The sequence below is a fragment of the Pistacia vera genome, unplaced genomic scaffold (genome assembly GCF_008641045.1).
Source record: "Pistacia vera cultivar Batoury unplaced genomic scaffold, PisVer_v2 Contig208, whole genome shotgun sequence".
Taxonomy (NCBI): Eukaryota; Viridiplantae; Streptophyta; class Magnoliopsida; order Sapindales; family Anacardiaceae; genus Pistacia; species Pistacia vera.
The window spans coordinates 1,058,568-1,078,825 of NW_022196011.1; the positions used below are offsets into that span (position 1 = coordinate 1,058,568).

General features: G+C 33.6%; 2 protein-coding genes and 2 pseudogenes across 2 annotated transcripts; 1 reads left to right on the forward strand and 3 right to left on the reverse strand.

The window, feature by feature from the left end:
* Nucleotides 1-2,002: 2,002 nt before the first annotated feature.
* LOC116129131 (calcium uniporter protein 2, mitochondrial) lies at nucleotides 2,003-4,414 on the reverse strand. The gene is made up of 2 exons (XM_031414888.1): nucleotides 3,806-4,414; nucleotides 2,003-2,610 (listed from the first exon to the last, which is right to left on the reverse strand). The coding sequence occupies exons 1-2, from the start codon at nucleotides 4,355-4,357 to the stop codon at nucleotides 2,269-2,271; spliced, it is 894 nt and encodes a 297-aa protein (XP_031270748.1). The 5' UTR covers nucleotides 4,358-4,414; the 3' UTR covers nucleotides 2,003-2,268.
* A 6,872-nt stretch (nucleotides 4,415-11,286) lies between these two features.
* Nucleotides 11,287-14,379, reverse strand: LOC116129124 (pentatricopeptide repeat-containing protein At2g01390). The gene is made up of 2 exons (XM_031414881.1): nucleotides 13,595-14,379; nucleotides 11,287-12,769 (listed from the first exon to the last, which is right to left on the reverse strand). Exons 1-2 carry the CDS (start codon nucleotides 14,328-14,330, stop codon nucleotides 11,763-11,765), a joined length of 1,743 nt encoding a protein of 580 aa, XP_031270741.1. The 5' UTR covers nucleotides 14,331-14,379; the 3' UTR covers nucleotides 11,287-11,762.
* Nucleotides 14,380-15,263: 884 nt separating this feature from the next.
* LOC116129166 lies at nucleotides 15,264-16,635 on the forward strand (annotated as a pseudogene).
* Nucleotides 16,636-17,808: 1,173 nt separating this feature from the next.
* On the reverse strand, nucleotides 17,809-20,258 carry LOC116129170 (annotated as a pseudogene).

A 20,258-nucleotide genomic window follows, 5' to 3' on the forward strand; every position in this document is an offset into this window, starting at 1 on the left:
ACTCTGATTTTTGCTCGAAAGTACTATACTCCCACCCAAAAACCGTTGGAAAAAGTGTTTGCAATAGTGGACGAACTCTCAGAGCTTATACTCTTAGGCTCAGTCCCTCCTCCCTTGGGCCTAGTCCGGTCTAGGACCAGGTTTTGGACCTGGGCCAAAATTCCATCTCTAGTTTTTATAAATAATTTTTTTTTTCTTCTTTAAATACATATTGCTTTCAAAGATGAACAATTGATTTCACACATCTACTATAAAAGGGAGAAACAAGGTAAGCAAGAAGTAAAGAGATAAAGAGAAAGGGAACAAAAATGATTATGGAAAGAGAGAGAAAATCAGAAAAAATATATTTTTTAATCAAAATCATTAGATTCATTACTAAAAGAATAAATTATTTAAATCAATTTTATTTATAAATAGAGCTTACGAAAGATTTTTAAGAACATCTTCAAAAAACTTTTTAAATAACTCAAACTCTTTATTATAAAGATTTTATTTATAAAAACAAGAGTCCAACAGACTCTTTATTTTTAAAATATAAATTAGAGAGTGAGTTTGACTCTCTATCCTAATTTTAATTAATAAATTATAAATTTCTATATATTTTATTTATTAATTCTCTCTCCCTTTAAGTTTTTTTCTTAAAATAAAGAGCACCTTTATTAAATTTAAAAAATCTATTAGATTTGAATAAAAATTATGTTTTTTATATTTTAAAATTAATAAAGATACTCTTTATTTTATTTGAAAGATGTTCTTTAAAATAAAATAAACAAAGGTATTTTAATGAACCATCGATCTTAGAAGGTTTTTTTTTTTTTTTTTTTTTTTTTTTTTTTTTTTTTTTTTNTGACTTACACTCCCTCCTCCCTTGGGCCTAGTTCGGTCCTAGAATCAGTCATAGGACCAGGTTTTGGACCTGGGCCAAAATTCCATCTCTAGTTTTTATAAATAATTTTTGTTTTTCTTTAAATACATATTGCTTTCAAAGATGAACAATTGATTTCACACACCTACTATAAAAGAGAGAAACAAGGTAAGCAAGAAGTAAAGAGATAAAGAGAACAAAAATAATTATGGAAAGAGAGAGAAAATATATTTTTTAATCAAAATCATTACTAAAAGAATAAATTATTTAAATCAATTTTATTTATAAATAGAGCTTAAGAATATATCTAATGAACAATTAATCTTAGAAGTCTTTTTTTTAATTGGAGTAAATTCAGTTACTTAAGCCCAAGCAAAATCCACCTACAATTTATCATCTCCTACATTTCTTGACTTGCAGAAAAGAATGGCAGTTGTGAATTAATCTGAGATGGGACTAGCGTCAGGCTTATGTGGCAAATGAATTCCAGCTGGGTGTGCAACGGATTTATCTATAGATCTCAATTCAAATTCGCTCTAAATTATTTTAATTAAGATTCTTCTGGCAAGTGTTTGATTAAGTCGGTGGACAGCACCTTTATTGGGGTCCAAAACTTGGATAAAATTGTGCTTTAAATTAATTAAATAAATAAACCAAGTACCACCACTGTTTCTACCTGCCATACTGGGTATAACCATAACCCATGACAGAGATGAGATGTCGACTAGTGACTAGCTCCCTGGACACTTCTTAATGCCTGGCAATGAAGATTGGGAGTAACAATTGCAGTTGGACAATATCTTTTAATGCCTTTGACAAATTCCAAATACAAAGGATTCCACTTTGTTCAAGAAAACCTTCCCTAGTTTGATACTCCCCAGTCCCCAGTCCCCAGTCAGATACATGTGATGAACTTGGACTGTATTCTGATGTTAATAACTACTCCCGAGTTTTGGGTGGCTTAAATAGTCTCCAAATTTAATGTTTTTCTCTCCTCACCTAAGTATGTGAATTATTTCCTAAATTTAATATCATGCCTCATTCATGTACTTTATAAATGCTCAGTTTCTTGCCTAACCAAAACTTTTTAAATTTTTTAAAATAGGAGTATACTTTATACCATAAGTTAAACATATGTTACATAACTAACTACTATATAAATCATAAATGTCAGATTTTAAGAAAAAAAGTCTCAGCAATAGGTTTACATACAGCCGCACCCACGTATGGGTTAAACAAAATTGTCAATTCTGTATGTCTAACTATTGTAAATCGATAATTTTTTATTATCTCATCTTCTGATGTTGAAATGAGGTTTGGACTGATGATGGTGGTTGCGGGTGGAAAACTTTTTGTAGCTCATTGTACCTCTCAACATCAAAATTATGAAGCTTGAAGAGTTTTTACTGCTTGGCGGTGAACCGGCTCTGGTAAAAGCCTTCAAAAGAAGGCTCTTTAGATGTCCTGAGAAAGAATGCATACCCAGCCATGAAGTACATGGAAGTAACGTAGAAACATATGGGCTCCATTACATCCCATGTGAGTTCCCAAAACGTCAGCCTCATGAATGCTGTTGTTTGGACTACCAAGTAGCCAAGTCCACACCACAGTTCACGACGAACCAGGAAGTCTGCCTTTTGGTCTATTGCGGCTTTCTGCTTCTCCAACTCTTCAAATTCCTTTCTTCTCGGGTCGTTTGAGTTGGCCTCTGGGACATGTATTAGACCCTCAATAGCTTTGGTTACCTGTAATCAGAAAACGGAAAAAAAAAAAGCAATATTGGGTAACTTTTCTTCTTTAAATATTAATTATTCTACTCTTGTTTGTAAGTAAATGAACGTGTATTGACAGACAAACAGTAAAACTCTAACGTCTGCCCTCAGCGGCTACATCAGATATTCTACAGCTTAATATGATTATGAAAATTGATCAAATAATAAAAAATTATCGGCAAATGACTAAGGGAAAGGGCAATTTGGTTATTGGATTCGGAATTTATCTCGGCAGGTACTAGCTGACGCACATCACTCGAGATAAACAACAAGAGATTAAAGCCCCAAAGTCCTAGTTGCCAATTTAGACCCTTCATAAAAATTAATTAAAAACTTCAACCCAACCATACCAAAACTTGAGGAAATTAATAAATCACAAGAAAAATTGAAAATAAATAAAACCCTGCATTCAACAAATCCTTTTTCTAGCCTCTTCTATGTGTGGTTCTCCAATTCTCATACGTCAAATATGAGATATTCATGTAACGTGAAACATGTAAAACATTTATGGAGTCTTTAAGTTTTTTTCAAATATATGTATTTTTCTCAAAACCCAAAAATGAAACGGACGAAGTAGCGTTTTTCATCTAATTAAAAATAATTTTGTCAGCATTCAAGACATTTTTAAATATTATCTAGATTGATTTATTGAAAAAGATAAACTTTTTGAGAAATAGAATGCTGTACAGCCGAGCATAACCGAAATTTGCGTTGTCGTCTCTATCTTTTTAAACTAATAATCTCTCTCCTTTTTTTTTTTTTTAAAAAAAGTAATTTAAAAAGCTTTTTGTATTTTGTTTTAATTTTCAAGTCTCAGTGATCGATACCGAAAACAGGGCAAAGGCATGGGAAATAAACCAAAACCTTAAACCCAAATCTGGTCACCTCAACACCTAACGTGGAACCCTTTTCACGTTTTAGATCTGGCCTGTGAAAAAAAACAAAACACAAAACAAAAAATAACCACAAAAAAACATATCAGTTCTCTATACCACCCAAATTTAAATTAAAAAAAAAATTCTCGTAAATCCAAAACCTAACTCCTCGGGACCATGGATCCTAATTTTTAACCTTATCTGTAAAAGGTTAACAAAATGAACAAATAATAATTTTATTATAATTAAACATTTAATAAATATTAACAAATAAATTATGGAAAGAAAATTACCTGTTCAGGTCTAAGATATACAACATTTCCCAAAACGATAACGTTTCCTGATTCGTCAAGCAATTTTGCAAACTGCAATCCCTGATTCGGATCCGAAACGGCCTCTTCGCAGACACGAACAAACTCCGAATACGGTATCCAAGGCTGCTCGATCGTTCTCAGTTTCTCTTTCACGACTTCAATATGAAACGCCCTCAGCAACTTCCTAGCGTCCTTCACAGACAAACTCTCCGCCTTCTCCGTCTCCAAACTCGGAGGTGGACTCAAACCGTCCAGTCGGATCCTATCTTTAGCAATGTCGATTGTTTTCAATTTCTCCATAAGACTCTCCCCTCCGATCGATGATAATTTCGGTTGAAGAATGGCTCTCTTGTGGAGAAACCTCCGGAAGATACCATTGTCTCCGGGATCCGGCGCAATGTTAGATTTGGCCGCGTTTTGAGAAATCCGGGTGGTTGTTGATGTGGTTGAAATGCGGCAATTGGTTAGCGCCTGAGTCGAGATTTTTGAAAGGCTGAAAAGACGATCAGCTAATGTCTTCTTCAACGCCATTGACAGAGGGAATACAAAATAATTTGCAAGAGCTTTCGTTTTAAGCACTCTTACGTTTCCCGATGATCTATACCAGTGTTATTTGGAGGCTTTATATAGCTGTCCCATACGGCAGGAAGTGGGTGGATCTAAAATAATAAAGAAAAAACAAAATCACGCGATTATTTGAGATAATAACGATACGAGAGAGAGAAATTAAGTGTAAACAAGTGACTAGAAAATGAACCGGGACAACTTCAATGGACGAGAAATTATTACTGCCTAAAGTTCGCGAATATTCGCACCAACCATTTACGCCTCTTAAACGTTAGATAGTAATATTCCCATGGAATAAGTTATTACTTCAATTTCAATTTCTCGAGAAGTTGGAGATATAATGGGGTGAATCTGATCATCGTACACGTGGTTGGCTAAGGATAAAAGAGCTGCACAGCCACAACCGTCTGATCATATGAAAATTAATTGATGAGAAAGTGACGTATGATTGGTGTAGATTTAAAGCATGACAATCAGTGATGACGTGGAATCGACCTGGCGGAACACGTGTAATTGGGAAGGAAAGATGATTCTTGAAGGTCAATAGTAATAATATAGGGTTGCTTACATGGAATAAGCTTCTCTGGAGCTGAGAAAGAAGTGGTATTAATTGGTCTTGCGTTCACGCAAACGTGTCGCCACATATTGTTCGTATCAGAAAAATCTAGGTTAGTTGGTTGCCATACACAACTTGATTTTTTTGAAAAAACGCCGCGTTTGACAATTTTGTTATAATTATTTTTTCATTTTATTTAAAATAAAGAACAAATTTTTAATTTTTTAAATAAATATAATTCACAAATTTTCTAATAATTTTGTAAAACAATAATTTTAGTAAAAAAGAATAATTTACTTAATAAAAAACATTTTATACAAAGTAACATAATATATCTGAAATAATGATTTAATAAATAACTGACACATGTTAATGCGAAGATAAGACCTCCAGCAAAAACAAATTTGAAATTGATGTGGTTTATGGTTATATGTGGAATGTTCTTTGAGTAGGTAATAGAAGCATATGGAATGTAATTAATTGCAGTTCTCCTTGGACAGAACAAGTCCCAAACAAATAGGGTTTCGATTATTAGAATCAATCCAATAAAGGGTACTCTCATTTTATTTACATTTATAATATGAGTCATGCTAGGCTTACAACTCAATCTTACAACTTTTTCTCACAACCTTTAATGTGACAGCTCATCACTAGTTCGTAAAATAGGTCCCGCCTACTTATATGGGTTTTACTTGCTCATTTACGAGCTAATCAATGACGAATTGCTACATTAGAAGTTGTGAGAAAAAGTTACAGATCTAACATCATTGTTATTGTTATAATATATAATTGCATGAAAATGTCAAAACTTTTACATTTGAGTAAACGATCTTTTCCCACCAAAATAATGGTTTAATGACACTTTCTTACCTATAGACTTTTAAAATACCACTTTACTACTCAAATTTATACTTTGTTTTCGATTCTGGCATCGTTGTAACCCACACCATCACCATTTTCTTCTCCGATCATCACTCACCAAAACCCCTCAAACTCTATTCCTATCGACCCTGCCAATCACCAACAATTGAGCGATTAGGGTTTTTCTAGCCACTCTTCACAAGTCACATTCCAATCAATTTCAATCACAAAAATCTAACATTTTACCACTAAAAGACTGATTGACTTCCCCTTTTCAAAAGCCCTAACAGTCTGAATCAATTTTGCTCTTTGTTCACCGTTAGAACATAAATTTAAATAATAAAACGGTATTATAAAAGTCTACTGGTGAGAAAATTTCATTAAACCCCAAATGGGTGAGAAAAAGTCGTTAACTCTTTACATTTTGATCGTCCAAGTTCGTAGTGGACAAGTTGGTAATGATGTCAATTCCAAATTGCTTGAAAAATGTTGAAAAATTGAGAAGCTTAGTCAATAACTACATTAATCAAGGGTAACGTAATATAAACAAACAGTGTTGGATTATAGTTTTATTTCTAAGCTTATGAAAGTGAACGGCCACACACGCTTTACACGCATTTATTTCATACGTAGTAAGAAAGGTGAAGAAGTGATGGTTGACTTTTGGAAATAGAAAGCTTAGAATTTACTGGTGATACGCAATATTTGTATTTAATACAAGAAAATCAATTGTTTAGTTTTAACTTATATATAAATATATATTTTTTAAAATAATTATGTTCTAATATAATTTTAGAAATTAATTTCATTTTTTTTTTCTATGAGTGTTTTGTATATAACTTAGAAATGTATTTTTATTTTTACCCTTTTTTATTACTTTGAAGAACGTACTTAGAAATATTGTTTTAGGTTAATTCCAAAAAATATATTAGTATATTCATCAAACATTAACAGAGTCCAATATTTCAACAACTTTTTACAGCAATCACTGAATAATCGGATTTTTTATTTTTTTTATCTTTTTGGTGATGTGATATCTACAAAGTCAATTTCAACGTTTATCTAGAGTTTCAAATTTAATTAAATTAAAATTTCTTGTACAACTTAATAATTCATTGATTGTTAATTCGAATATTTTAAACATTTTTATAATTCTTTATTTAATCTCCACATCTCTCCCTTATCAAACTAAAATCCTAATCTTTATTTAATCTCCAATCTTCCCCTTATCAAATTATATCCCTGTATAGTATGACTACGACTTCTTCTAGCTCCCATATATTTAGGTTGGCATAAGTCCATACAAATGAAATAAATGACTGATTTATTGTTAATATTTAATATCTATTTATTAGTATTTCAAATTAAATTTCTAAAAACTAAAAAACAAGTAGATAATGAGAGCATATTATAAGAATAATATTCTAAGACAGTCAACCATCACCAATTATTTTTCTAAAACTAAACCAATTATTTTGCGTAAAAAAAATAAAATAAAATTCAAAATAGAATAAAAATAGTGCTCTTAGTCTCAGAACTTCAGTGCCTTTGATAATTGATCCCTTCATTTTCCAAGAGTAAAAAAAAGATTATTGTACCCACAAATATATACCACAGTAAAAACTACAAAGAACTTAAGAACTACAATATGATAACNTTAGGTTGGCATAAGTCCATACAAATGAAATAAATGACTGATTTATTGTTAATATTTAATATCTATTTATTTGTATTTCAAATTAAATTTCTAAAAACTAAAAAACGAGTAGATAATGAGAGCATATTATAAGAATAATATTCTAAAACGGGCAACCATCACCAATTATTTTTCTAAAACTAAACCAATTATTTTGCGTAAAAAAAATAAAATAAAATTCAAAATAGAATAAAAATAGTGCTCTTAGTCTCAGAACTTCAGTGCCTTTGATAATTGATCCCTTCATTTTCCAAGAGTAAAAAAAAGATTATTGTACCCACAAATATATACCACAGTAAAAACTACAAAGAACTTAAGAACTACAATATGATAACCAATGTGATAACTCAGGTTTGGTGATTGTAATTTGTGATATTATGGAGTTCTTTTGTTGCATAATTACGTAACTTGCTTCGGTAATATAGACACGTTTTCTTATGCTTTTTTTGTAATTTTCAATTTTATAAAATGACTAGAGTATTAGATGCTTAAATAACACTAATCTTTAAGTATTGGAATATGGGAATAGGCAAAGTGCACTGTTTTACAAGACTGAAAATAAGTATCAAAGTTATACGACTAATTTTAAATTAAAAATAAATTTTTACTTAATTATCTTTCGTCGTATAATATTGTACGAAAAATATTATATAAAAATATTATATGTATAATATTATGCTATTAAAAAAGAATTTGAGAGTGATGAAATTATAAGCATTTGGCGTTGAGCATATTCGGCAGCTTACTTACGCCATGAACTGCGATGACTTTACCTAGAGATCATTGATGCTGGAGGAATAATTGCGTGGCGATAACTCAATAATACAAGGTATAAATTGGTTGATAGCAACTCAATAAGAATCGTAGAGATATATAATTTGACACGATTGGGATGCTCAAAACAGGATTTCTCTGTGAGCACCTTTTCATAGCAAATGCTTACAGGATTGCTATTCTCTACCAACTTGCTAATTAACTCATCTTCTTTAATACAACTCCAATCAACCCAAATCGGTAAGAGTCACACAATGGAATTTTTCAAGGCTGATGTGCAAACTTGACGACCATCATGTTGACGTATGGTGGTGAGAATTCCTACTTTTATTATAATGAAATAACCATATAAGACCGTAAAAGATTGGACTGATGATCAAGAATGTTTATTCTCTTTATTTGATTTTTTGGATTCAAATCACCTTGAGATTACCTACCACATTTGTGACTGGAGAATAGTTGAAGGAAAGAAATATAGAAAAGTGATTTTGATTATTATATAAAAATGATGTGATTATGAAGGGTGAATGTCGACTGGCAATGAATGATTGTGAATATTGGAATTTATTCTGATATAATTATCGAAGATAAGGCAAAAAGGTTACTGAATAAGAAACCAAAAATCGAGTCCCCTCTTTCAACCATTGAATTAGAATGATAAAATATCAAAGACAAAATGATCAAATAATACTCGGATTTGACGGCTCTGAGGACAGCATATTGTCCTGGTATTCCATTATAGGAGGTTGGCATTAATGTTAAACCTAAGTTGAGATATATATCAACTACTGAAGATTGAGAATCCAACCCATGTTATGAAAACTTTTTTATTCCATTTTATTTAATACAATGTAATAAATATTAAAAGTGATGCCAATCCTACAATGAAGTAACCTCAGCCACAGCCAGCTTCTCCTAGGCAACAGTACATGCATCAGCTACCCAGTTTTCATCACTCATATATCTCTTTGTTTCAAGGTCTCTTCATCCGTTTGGTCGAATAGCATATATTCTTGAGAATTATTGCCTCAACATGTTGTGGGGTGGACTTCTGCTTATCCCTCACAAATTCTCAATATGCAGAACCCATGACATCAAATGTTGATCCACTTCTGTTGTAGCTAGCGTGGCAAATTTATGGGTTATTTGACATATTTGAGGAGCTGGAATTCATTCTAACAGATAATGTTTCATAATACAAACCCTTTAAAGCAATTCGGTCTGCCATTGATTTATTTATAAATATTTGTATGAATTAAGTTGAATCTTGATAAGATTGACTTATTATTCCTTCTTCTTAATTTGTTAGGTCTGTTTGATATTTAGAGCGGCAGTTGTGTTTTTGTAGATAGGAGTGGACAACAAGATAGGTTTACTGTTTTAAATAAGTAACATATTCTTTGTGAAGAATCGGCGTTGAAGGAATGCAGACAAAAGATATCGTCATTAACTGGTGTTGCGTCATTAACCAAGAATTGTATGGGCTGTCCACTTTATTTGCAAGATATGTTGGAACAATTGTTGTGGCGATAAAATGAGCTTCCTTTAAAATATTTTCGAGACACTTTAAACTTCAATTCTACGTATTACAGCAATATAACACTTGACCTCTGGTTTAGTTCCACAATTTGAGCTTAAATACTGAAATATTTAGGGGTAGATGGGTCTGGGTACCCGCCCAAATTCAAAGAAACTGGAATCGGAACACGCTGGTTCCTTGGATTTGCAACCGAAACTAAAACCGATCGGTTCCTACTTCCCATAAGCCAAATTGGACCCTGATACATAGGTTCCGGTTATGGTTCCGGATACCTAGGTTAATTTTAGTTACCCCCAACTTTTTAAAAAATCACAAATAAACCCTCTAAAAATTACAAGTACACCCTCAATAATTTATAAAAATTACAATTCAGTCTTGATTATCCGGATCTCAATTTTGGTTCCAATTCTGGTTCTTGCAGGGGTGAAATCAAAACCGGAAACAACTGATTCTTGATTTTTAGGACCGGAACCTACCCTATGAGGGCTGGTTCCTGATAGGAACTGGAACCAAAACCACGAGTACCCGCCGGTTTCGATTCCGACCAGTTCTTTTGTTAACCCCTAGAAATATACGCCATGAAATTCCAAATTATTCAAGAAAAGTGCCAGAGATCCATTGATGACAGAGACCAGCTTACAATAGTTGTTAATTTATGAAAGGGACCTGTGGAAACTGAGTCAGCATGTCTTTCATCTGAGGTGGCTTTTAGGTCCTCCATTTATTTAATTAATTAGGTGACTGCGTTTTAGGAACTTGTTGTTTTGTCCAACGTCCATGAAAACGTCGACAACATTGATAATTAGAATTTGTTAAAATGAGAAACATGTGTTTGCGGTGATTGATTGAATTTCTGGTCCACACGGCAGGATAAGGCTGAGGCAGCAAAATTTATTAATAAATAGACTATACGCCTACTGGATATATACGAATATCAGTCTGAAGTGTAATTGAAGTATTCAAATCAGCCTATGCATCAATGTTGCTTTTCAATTTCCTTCTACTTGCCCCTTAAACATGGAATATCCGCGGGTATAATGAAGAAGCTAACCTTAAAATAACCTTCATCTTCAAGCACCTATAATTAGAATACAATAATACCCAGCAGGATTTCCCGAAACTCTTGCCTTTCAATTCATTATTTTCATTAACAAATAGCAAACACTATTATAGAATCTTTTAATTGTTTACTCATTGAATAGATCATTAAGGTAAACTAAATGTTCACGGGATTATCAAGGATCTATATCACCAGCCACAATCCAAAATTTACAAAAGCATCTAAGAATACAAACATCAAGCATTTTAATTTCCAACATGTTCTCTATTGCTAATAGGGATGATTACCGGAGGATATATCAAATTATTAACTTCAAGACCTTAGAGAATTAGTCGAGATGTGCGCAAACTGTCTCGGACAGCCCTGATTACACAAAAAAAAAAAAAAAAAAAAAATTCAGCCCAGAATGTTCAACTGTTACATTAGACTTTAAATAATGATAAAATTAAGATGTCAGGGATGAAAAGTTTTTTAAAAAACAATAAGAATAAGCTCAAGAATACAGATTATGAATTTACAAAGATATATCAGTAATTTAAAGTAAGGATTCGAACATAGTTAGGGGACGGAGCTTAATAACGTAAAGGAATGCAGGAAGTTTTAATCAGCAACAACAAAGCTCCAGTTAAATTTTGTCTGCTTCAGAGATAGACGTTTTATCAAAGTATGGCCGAATGAGAATATCATCAAGTGATAAAAATGATTTAAATCTATAGAGAAATTTATACGCTCTGCTAACTGCTATTCCCCTGGCCATGTTTTTCATGCTGTATAGAGTACCAAAGAAGCATTGTTTGTCATCCTGCCCTTTATCAGGTAGTACTTGTGCCATTTTCTCAGCATGCCGTTAATACAGGGATCCCCTATGTCCAAAATAGTGTTTCAAGACATCACATCTCCACCAAATAGAAGATCACATATCTTTTCTTCCAAAGGGACAGTATCCCTGGAATGAGAATCAGCCTGCATGCTTTTCCTTTCCTTCCTAAACGTTTCTGCATCACTAACTCTACCAAGTTTTTCAAGACCAGCTAGCAGAACATTGTATGTGCCTAATGAAGGATGAATCCCTTTGTTTTGCATAGTTTTGTAAATTTTAAGCGCTTTATCAGCACTGCCAGCAGAGAAGTAGACACCTATTAAAGCAGTGAAAGTAGCAGTGCACTTCTGGTCCTTAGGCAATAAATTAAAAATCTTTGCAGCAAAAGCAGGCCTTCTAGCACACCCAAGCCTATATATTAAAAGTGCACCATGATACACCCCTAGAGAATGTCCAGCTTTAGTCATTTGCTTGAAAATCTCCACCACCTCTGACAATGAATCTGATCTTGTTGAAATGCCTAGCAAGGCAAGATATGTAATCCTCTCAAGGTTTACTCCTAACTTTGAACTGTATTTAAAGGCCAATAAAGCACCATCCAGTCTGCCACAATCACAGGCCTCCTTGATTATGGTTGACATAGTGGCAGATTCCAACTGTATATTTTTATCCATCATTCCAGCAAGTAAATGGTCGATGGCAACAAGACTCTGCTTTTTTAAGAGAAACAATAAAAGACCGCCATCTAAAGATAAAGGAACTTCAGCATCAGTTCTTGCAAACTCGACAGCCTCCTCATTGTTAATAGATTCAGCAGAAAAATGAGGATGAATTTTCCTAAGGAGGACATCACTTTCACGAGCAACTTTTAAAGTTTGAAGCGCTTCAAGAAATACAGGGTAACGGAGTACAAGATAGTTTTCTTTCATATACTTGAGTATTTGGATCATTGTCCTTGTTTCCCCAACTTTGCAACATTTCTCGACCAAAATGTTACATGCAGCTTTATCAGGTTGTACCCCAGCTTCTTGCATTTTGCTGAAAATCTCAAGGGCTTCATCATATTTTCCTGGATTGCATCAAGAAACAAAAGGACTATTATCTTCTTCATAAACAAACACAGATACTGGATGGCAACCATCAGAATATGTATAACATAAAAATGCAACAAGAAAGAGTAAGTTTTGTAATTGCATATGCATAAATTAGCAACAACGCTTTCTTTCTTTTTTCCCAACAAGGTTTATAGGAAAGAAAAAATTTGATACCCTTGTTGATTTTATCTACATCTTTACAAACTTTTTATAATAATTCAGCGACAATTAATTAGGAAAATCATTAAACCATTTGGATATAGCGTCATAACTGTTAAAACTTGAAACCATTATATCTATATCTTTACAAGATTCATGAAACAACTTCACCCAAATCAAATCTATATGCTGGCCCAATAACCAGAACCTTAGATGATCATACAACGAGTTATGAAGGGTGAACCAACTGAAATGAGATCAACTTTGATAGAAGTTAAAGACTTTGAGATGGAAGTGGATTGAAGACGAAATCAGATAGCCAACATATTCTTATGTTAAAGCTAATCAACAACTGCTTCTTCATGGAACACCACAATCAAGTTCAAGGTTACATTAAGGAGTTCAACTAAGAGCAGAAACTAATATAAAGATGAAATGAGAGCAGCAAACAACTCGCCGTAAATCCATGTACATTATTGCAAAGAAAGATACCATGCCAACAATGATTAGCATGATCATTAAAAAAAAAAAACGAAAAGCACATATGGGGTGTACAACCCAAAAACAACATAAGCACATACACACGGACAATATAACGAACAATGGAAGGGCAATATTCACACAAACTAGCCAGCACTCACCAGACCCAACAAGGTAATCCATTAGTACAGTATATGTGTGACAATTAGGAGACAACCCAGTTTCAAGCATCTCCTTATACACATCAGTGGCCTCCTTAACTCTGTTATTAACAAAAAGAATCTTCATATAAGCTGTATACGAAACAACTGTAGGATAACGCTCTTTTTCTTTCATTTCTTCCCACACCTTCACAGCCCCCTCAACATCCCCACAATTAGAAAGCCAATGCATAACTGAAGTGTAAGTCACCGCATCAATTTTAATGCCCTTCTCTTGCATCTGCTCAAAAACATACTTCATAGACTCAATCCTCTTAGCTTCTCCGAAAATATCTAGCATAGTAGTGTAAGTGAAATGGTCATGCTTAAACCCTTTTGTTCTGGAAACCCAGTTGAAAAACAACCATGCCTTTTCCATTGGAGGATGGGTTTTCAGAACCTGATTTACCGTATAAGAATCCCATTTTAGAGACAACTTTTCTATCTGTTGCTGAGCAGAATCCCAAGATGAATACTTAAGAGTTGAGTATACATTTGCAATTTTATCCCTCATAAAAACCTTTGGGTTCACATCTTCTTGTTCGACTGGTTTTGTAATCTTTCTATAACGCTGTGTATTGAGTTTTGTTTGTTTGAATTGGTGAAGAGAACGCAGACCTTTAGGGTAATTGCCACCAATTGACACAAAATCAATTGAAAATTTAAAATATCTATGGACACAATAAACACTTCGCATAGGTTACAATCACACTACAAACTCTTCATAGATACAGTACTTACTTTCATAAATCCTTTGTGGGAGCGTAAGCCCCGGCAAACGGCTGTCAGTCAAAGACTGAACACAACGTTGAACGACAACGTTTCATAAGCACTTGATCCCGATGAGGTAATTTAATTTTGTTTCATATGGATATTAATTTAGTAAATTTATAATGAATAAATAGATTTCTCTTTTTTTTTTCTCTTTTTTTTTTTTTTTATAGCTCATGATGATTTATAAAAATAATCAAAAAATTATAAAGAAAATGTATGTTTATATAAAGTTTATTAATTTTTCCTGTTCTTAAAGATAATTCATTAACAATAATTAACTTAAAAAAATAAAATAAATGATGATATTGAACCTATACCAATGGTAGCAAGTAACGAAATTGACATGAAACCTCCGGTCAGACACCTCCCATGATAAAAAAAAAAAAAAAAAAAAATTGATTCTTAAACATGACATTAAGAAATTTGATCTAATAAAATTAATTGCCCTAAAAATAAAGCTGTAAGGATATATGAACGTTAATTTAATCTATTTGTATTAGATATTATAATTGCTGTGCAGTTTTTGAGTGTGATAAATCAATTATTCCTCGGTGTTTTATTTATTTATTTTTAAATAACTTTATGAGGAATAGGTTTAGAACAAGAAGACAAGATCAGAAGACCATATTCGGAGCAACATGGGGAAAGGATTCCTCCACGTTTAACAATATTTGTTCAATACTGAGATTAACTACAAGCATTTCACTGAAAGTGGTTTCAAAACATATTTTTATTGACTTTTCACAATTGGCCACCAAAAAGAAGTCATAATGAAGCCTAGGAACTCTCAATTATCAGAGAGTGTTCGTGCCAAAGTAACCAAACCCAGATGTTTCCTGCACAGTAATAATCGAAAATGGTTCTTGATGATGGTAAGCAAACAACTTCCAGGGTAACCCAAACATTGTCACATTCTATGGGAACCATACTAACATACTTGCAGAACAAAAGGTCTTGCATATTTTACAAGTTAATTGTGGCCTCCATTATCCAGGACAGGAAGCTGGTGAGCTTGCCTTATACTTCTTGAACTTTAAAGGACTTGTAACTTCAAACTTTTGCTGGGTAATTTTAGAAGATTGAGAATGTCCATTTGGTCGATCCTTAATTTGTGTTTGCTTTTAGCATAATTTGGGTTGTGGGACACATAATTTGTGTTTGGACTGTACTTCTTGAACTTTAAAGGCCTCGAGCTTGAATTTTGGATTAAGTGATCTTTTTTATGTAGCTAATAATCACTTAACAAAATTATTATTGTAATTTAATCATGCGATACTGTATACTAATCAAACTCAAGATGTATGAGTTTATAATTTATTACATTATAAAACAAAAATTCCTTGATCCCGAACTCGAAATGAAGCCCCTGCTACATAGTTTTCCTTCAATAGCACCCTTTTATTTTCTTTCTTTATCTGTTGCCTTCAATGATTCTTTTTCCTTGTTTTTTCCTTTCTTCATTTCTTTTCTTTTAAGTTGCCCTTAAAAGGAGTGAGTGCTTTTCCTTTTCTGTACATTTTTTAATTTGGCCTCGATATTTACATGGGATTATGTCGTTCTACTTTGCCCTGGAAATCTTAAATGGTATTCACCATAATTTGGAATGGGCTTGCAATTTGTTGGTCTTCTGAAATCTGGTTCTGTAAATCCCATAATATGGTTGAAGACTATGAAGATTGCACAGGGCTTGCAGTTTGTCTTTGCGATACCATGTTTCCTCTGTCCTGAAACACAGCTAATTTACAAGAAACGTTTTGTCATTCTTAATTTCACCTCAACTATGGTTACATTTGCTATCTGGGAATAACTTTTCCATGCTTTTTCTTAGTTATAATATCTTGCACTTCATCAAATTGTCACATCATTAGGATGGATATCTCATTCTACTTGATCTTCTGTTGCTAATTCATCATCAACCTAGATATTGAGCTTGTTCATATTAAATTGATTTTGTGGAGATTCTTTAATTGAATTTTTTTTTTTTTTTTTTTTTTAAATTTCTCTGGCGGAGGATCCCTGATAGGCATTCGCAAAACTCACTATTCCCAACTGTCGTGCCTTGCTGGTAGAATTAAGAAAAGATGATCACAAGTTGTAGTTTGATAACGGTTGGCATGAACTCGTAGAAGATTTCTGTATTCATGTTGGATTATCTTTTGGTCTTCAAATATCAAGGGAATTCAAATTTTAGTGTGCATATATTTAATTTAGCAACCTCTGAGATATAAAGTGTCCATGGGACACTTGTAGTAGCTTGGAAGAACCTAGTCATGCCAAGCAACGTCCCCTTGAGAAACATATAGAAGATATTAACTATGTTGAAATATTGGCTTCGAGCCCTTCCTGCCCAACTCCTAGTTCTATAAACAAGGCTTTTTATGAAAGTGTATGCTACAATTGCAATAACAACTCTAAATTTGGGGTTATTCGGAGAGCTTGCATCCAGCAGAGGAAGTGTGTCATTTGGAAGCAACATATTGTTCTACTCGAGATGTAGCAAAACAGCTCAATGATAGTGAGCTGACTGCTGCAGATGAAGTTGAACTGCATTTACGATCGTCTGACAGGAGGAGAACTCACAAGATCCGGACAAAGAACTGACCCCAGTAAGCTCTGTGAACTTAAGACACCTTATTATATGCATTCTCATTGGCTTTATTATCTCCTATTTTTTGAAGGTGTACATGAGTCATTAGGCAAACAAAAAGTAGAAGCAGAGTTGCATGACAGAAAGAAAACTTTCTTATAGAACTTGTATGAGGAATTGGAGAGCTGTAAGCCTGTAACAACTGTGAAAAAGTGCAAAACAGTTTGTGCAGCTGAATTGTTCAACTCCGATCATCCTTTTTTCGGGGTTATCTTCAGACTCGTAAAACATACGTACAGATTTTATATATTTGGTAAGACTTTTGAATTCATTTCCTTGAACACACAATTTTTCAATTCAGTTAAGAAGCCTGTATATTAAAAAGTAAAAATATTTAAAATTTTGCAGCACATTCCAGCTACGTCCATTTGCTGGAAAGTATTTAATGGTTTTAAAGGACATATCACACTTCTGGATTCAGATAGCATTTGCCAGTGGCTTGTCCAAACTCTTTCTAAGGATGGTAGAGTTGATTTGTACAAGGGTTGGTCTGAATACGTCCGGTATAATAATTTGGATGAATATGCTATATATATTAAAAATGAAATGACGCGATCACCCTTTTGCTGTTAGATTTAATGTTTGATTTTAAAATATGGGTTGAACGTTGATAGTTTTTAAAACAAGGGGTATTTGCTATACATTTGCCAAACATAGGGCAGCCAATTGTGATTCGGCCTCCTTTGTTTACCATTTCTACAGTTGAATTTCTCTTTGATTAAAGTACAGAAAATTATAAATATGAAGCTAACCATAAATACAAATCCGAATATTATGTATTATCAATCCATCGCCATTGCATGACTCATTGTTCCCATTTTTATTCCAATTATAACCTCAACAAAATCCAAAGGCTCTACTTCCTCCAGCTTGAGCAGATGTAATCCTCAGAGATAATTGTGCAGCTGCAGCTGCTGGTTCTGAGCCTTGATTACTATAGCTGCTCAATCAGGATGACGAGCGTCAAAGGTGCTAAGTACGTAGCAAGTTCATGGTCACAAATGCATCAAACATAAGCATAGACTGAGAGGCTCTCTTCTTATTCTAAAAGAGACTAACTTCATTAAAGATGACTGTAATATCATGAGCATGTTTCATTTCACATGGAACCATTCATCACGATGAAATGATTATGCACTCAGGACTGTTGTCAGAAAGATCGAAACTCTTGCAGTCAGTAATCTATTTTTTTTTATCCTAATCTATATTGAAATTTTGGGACGGAAATAAAGAAATAAAAGTTTTAAAATTAAGGAACGTGGAAAACACTTCCCAGAAAAACACACCCATATGCACCTTAAACATATAGCACACCGAAGTGCTTTTAAATTTAGGATTTGACTCTTAATTTGAAGCAACAACATTCACATATCAGTCTAAAGGGTACTATTACAGTGCTAGGAGATAACGTCACCCTTAGTTGGACCATTGCATATCTCAGATGGTCTAATGGTCCAGTTGGGTTTAATTACCCCTACCAACATAACAACTCCCCAGTTCAAGCTAGTCATTGTAGAAGAATGAAGACTACAAGTCTAATATCAACTTCGTGATTGTCCAATCATGCCCTTATAATAGAATAGCACTTGACAATAATTTGGCACATGAGCAATATCACATCATTGAAGGCAAACAATGAACAAATTATGATAAACTAGAAGTTCAAATCTGAAAACATTAACACTATGCCTGTTTATAAACACAATAACTTTTATAAAGGATCAATTCAAAACCAATTGATCCGTGGTGTAGAGTTAGTAGTTCTTTACCTAGCACATCACATAATAATATAACAATCATGGGGAAAGTCATCAGTACTATTACCAGAAGGCTTCTTCAATTATTGAGGTATTTGATTTATCTTCTGTAAAATCACTGTCCTGGCCCTTCTTATATCACTGCTACACTTATCAGCATGTTTACATAAAACCTTACTAGTTTCCATGAAAACTTCCAACTTCTTCTTTATCTCATCGATGGCAGGCTTCACGACATCTTCTTCTCTGAGAGCGAAATCAGCATTGTTCAATAATGACTCCATCTCAATTTCCAATTTGTTCACAAATATTCGTATATGAGCCAACTCATTGATTTTAATGAAAGTGCCAATCTCCATCGAACTAACAAAATTCTTCTTCCCTTTCAGCGCACTCTCATACCCCTTCCAGAGAGAGTCACACCATTTCCCCACTGAACCAATTGGAACAGCCAATGCACCAGCCAAAGCTGTAACGAAAGGAGGAGCGGCAATGGCAGCTGCCACCACTGAGAAAATTAATACAGACACAAATGCAAAAACAAACAAGACTTTCGACACCATCCTCCATGTTTTCATGGATTTCAGTTTCTTCTTAAGCTTTCTTTTTCTTCTCTGCGATTTATGAAACATAGACACCTGCTGCTTATACACCAACTGAAACAATGTAAAGAACTCCTTTGTGAATGGATTCCCAGCTTCCTTAAACTTCTTTAGTTCCTCCAATGTCTTGACATACCTTTTCTCATCAACCCCATCCTGTAATCCCATTTCTTCCTCAAACTGCTTAACGGCAAGCTCAATAATTAATTGGCTGTTTCGAGCACGCTTAAGGCAATTCTCAAAAAACAGTGCAAAAATCTAAGATCTGGATGCTACTCTCAAAGTACTCTTCAACCAAATCAAACAATTCTTGATTATTCCCTATATCTTTCTTCCATTCTAGAGTTACTTTGGCCACTTCTTGGTTCATATCAAGAAGAGATCCAGTGACTTCTTTGAGTGAGTCAAAAGACAAGGAACGAACCTCAACACCGGTAGTAAGTGATGTGATAACACGGCTGGTATTTTCATCAATAATATTATCAAAGGATTGCAAGTCCGGATCAAGTGTACAAGCGGCCTCATATGAGCTAAGATCAGCTGAGAATTGGGAATCAACGTTCATTTGGAGGGCTGGTGGCGTTGCATCACTACCTTTCTTCTTGCTAGATTGTCCTTCCATCATGGTGATCCAATTGATTACAGAGGAAAAACCCAGAATTGTATTTCAGGGACTTATTATTACAGCTTTACTATGAAAAAGAATCGGTATGCAAGCTTGGGGTACTGAATATTTTAGCTTAAAAAACCCCAAAAAACTAAGATCTTCAGAACCGAAATGGAAATCCTTTAACTTGACTAAGATGACAAAGATATTTATGATAAAGAAAGAGTATATAATGTCA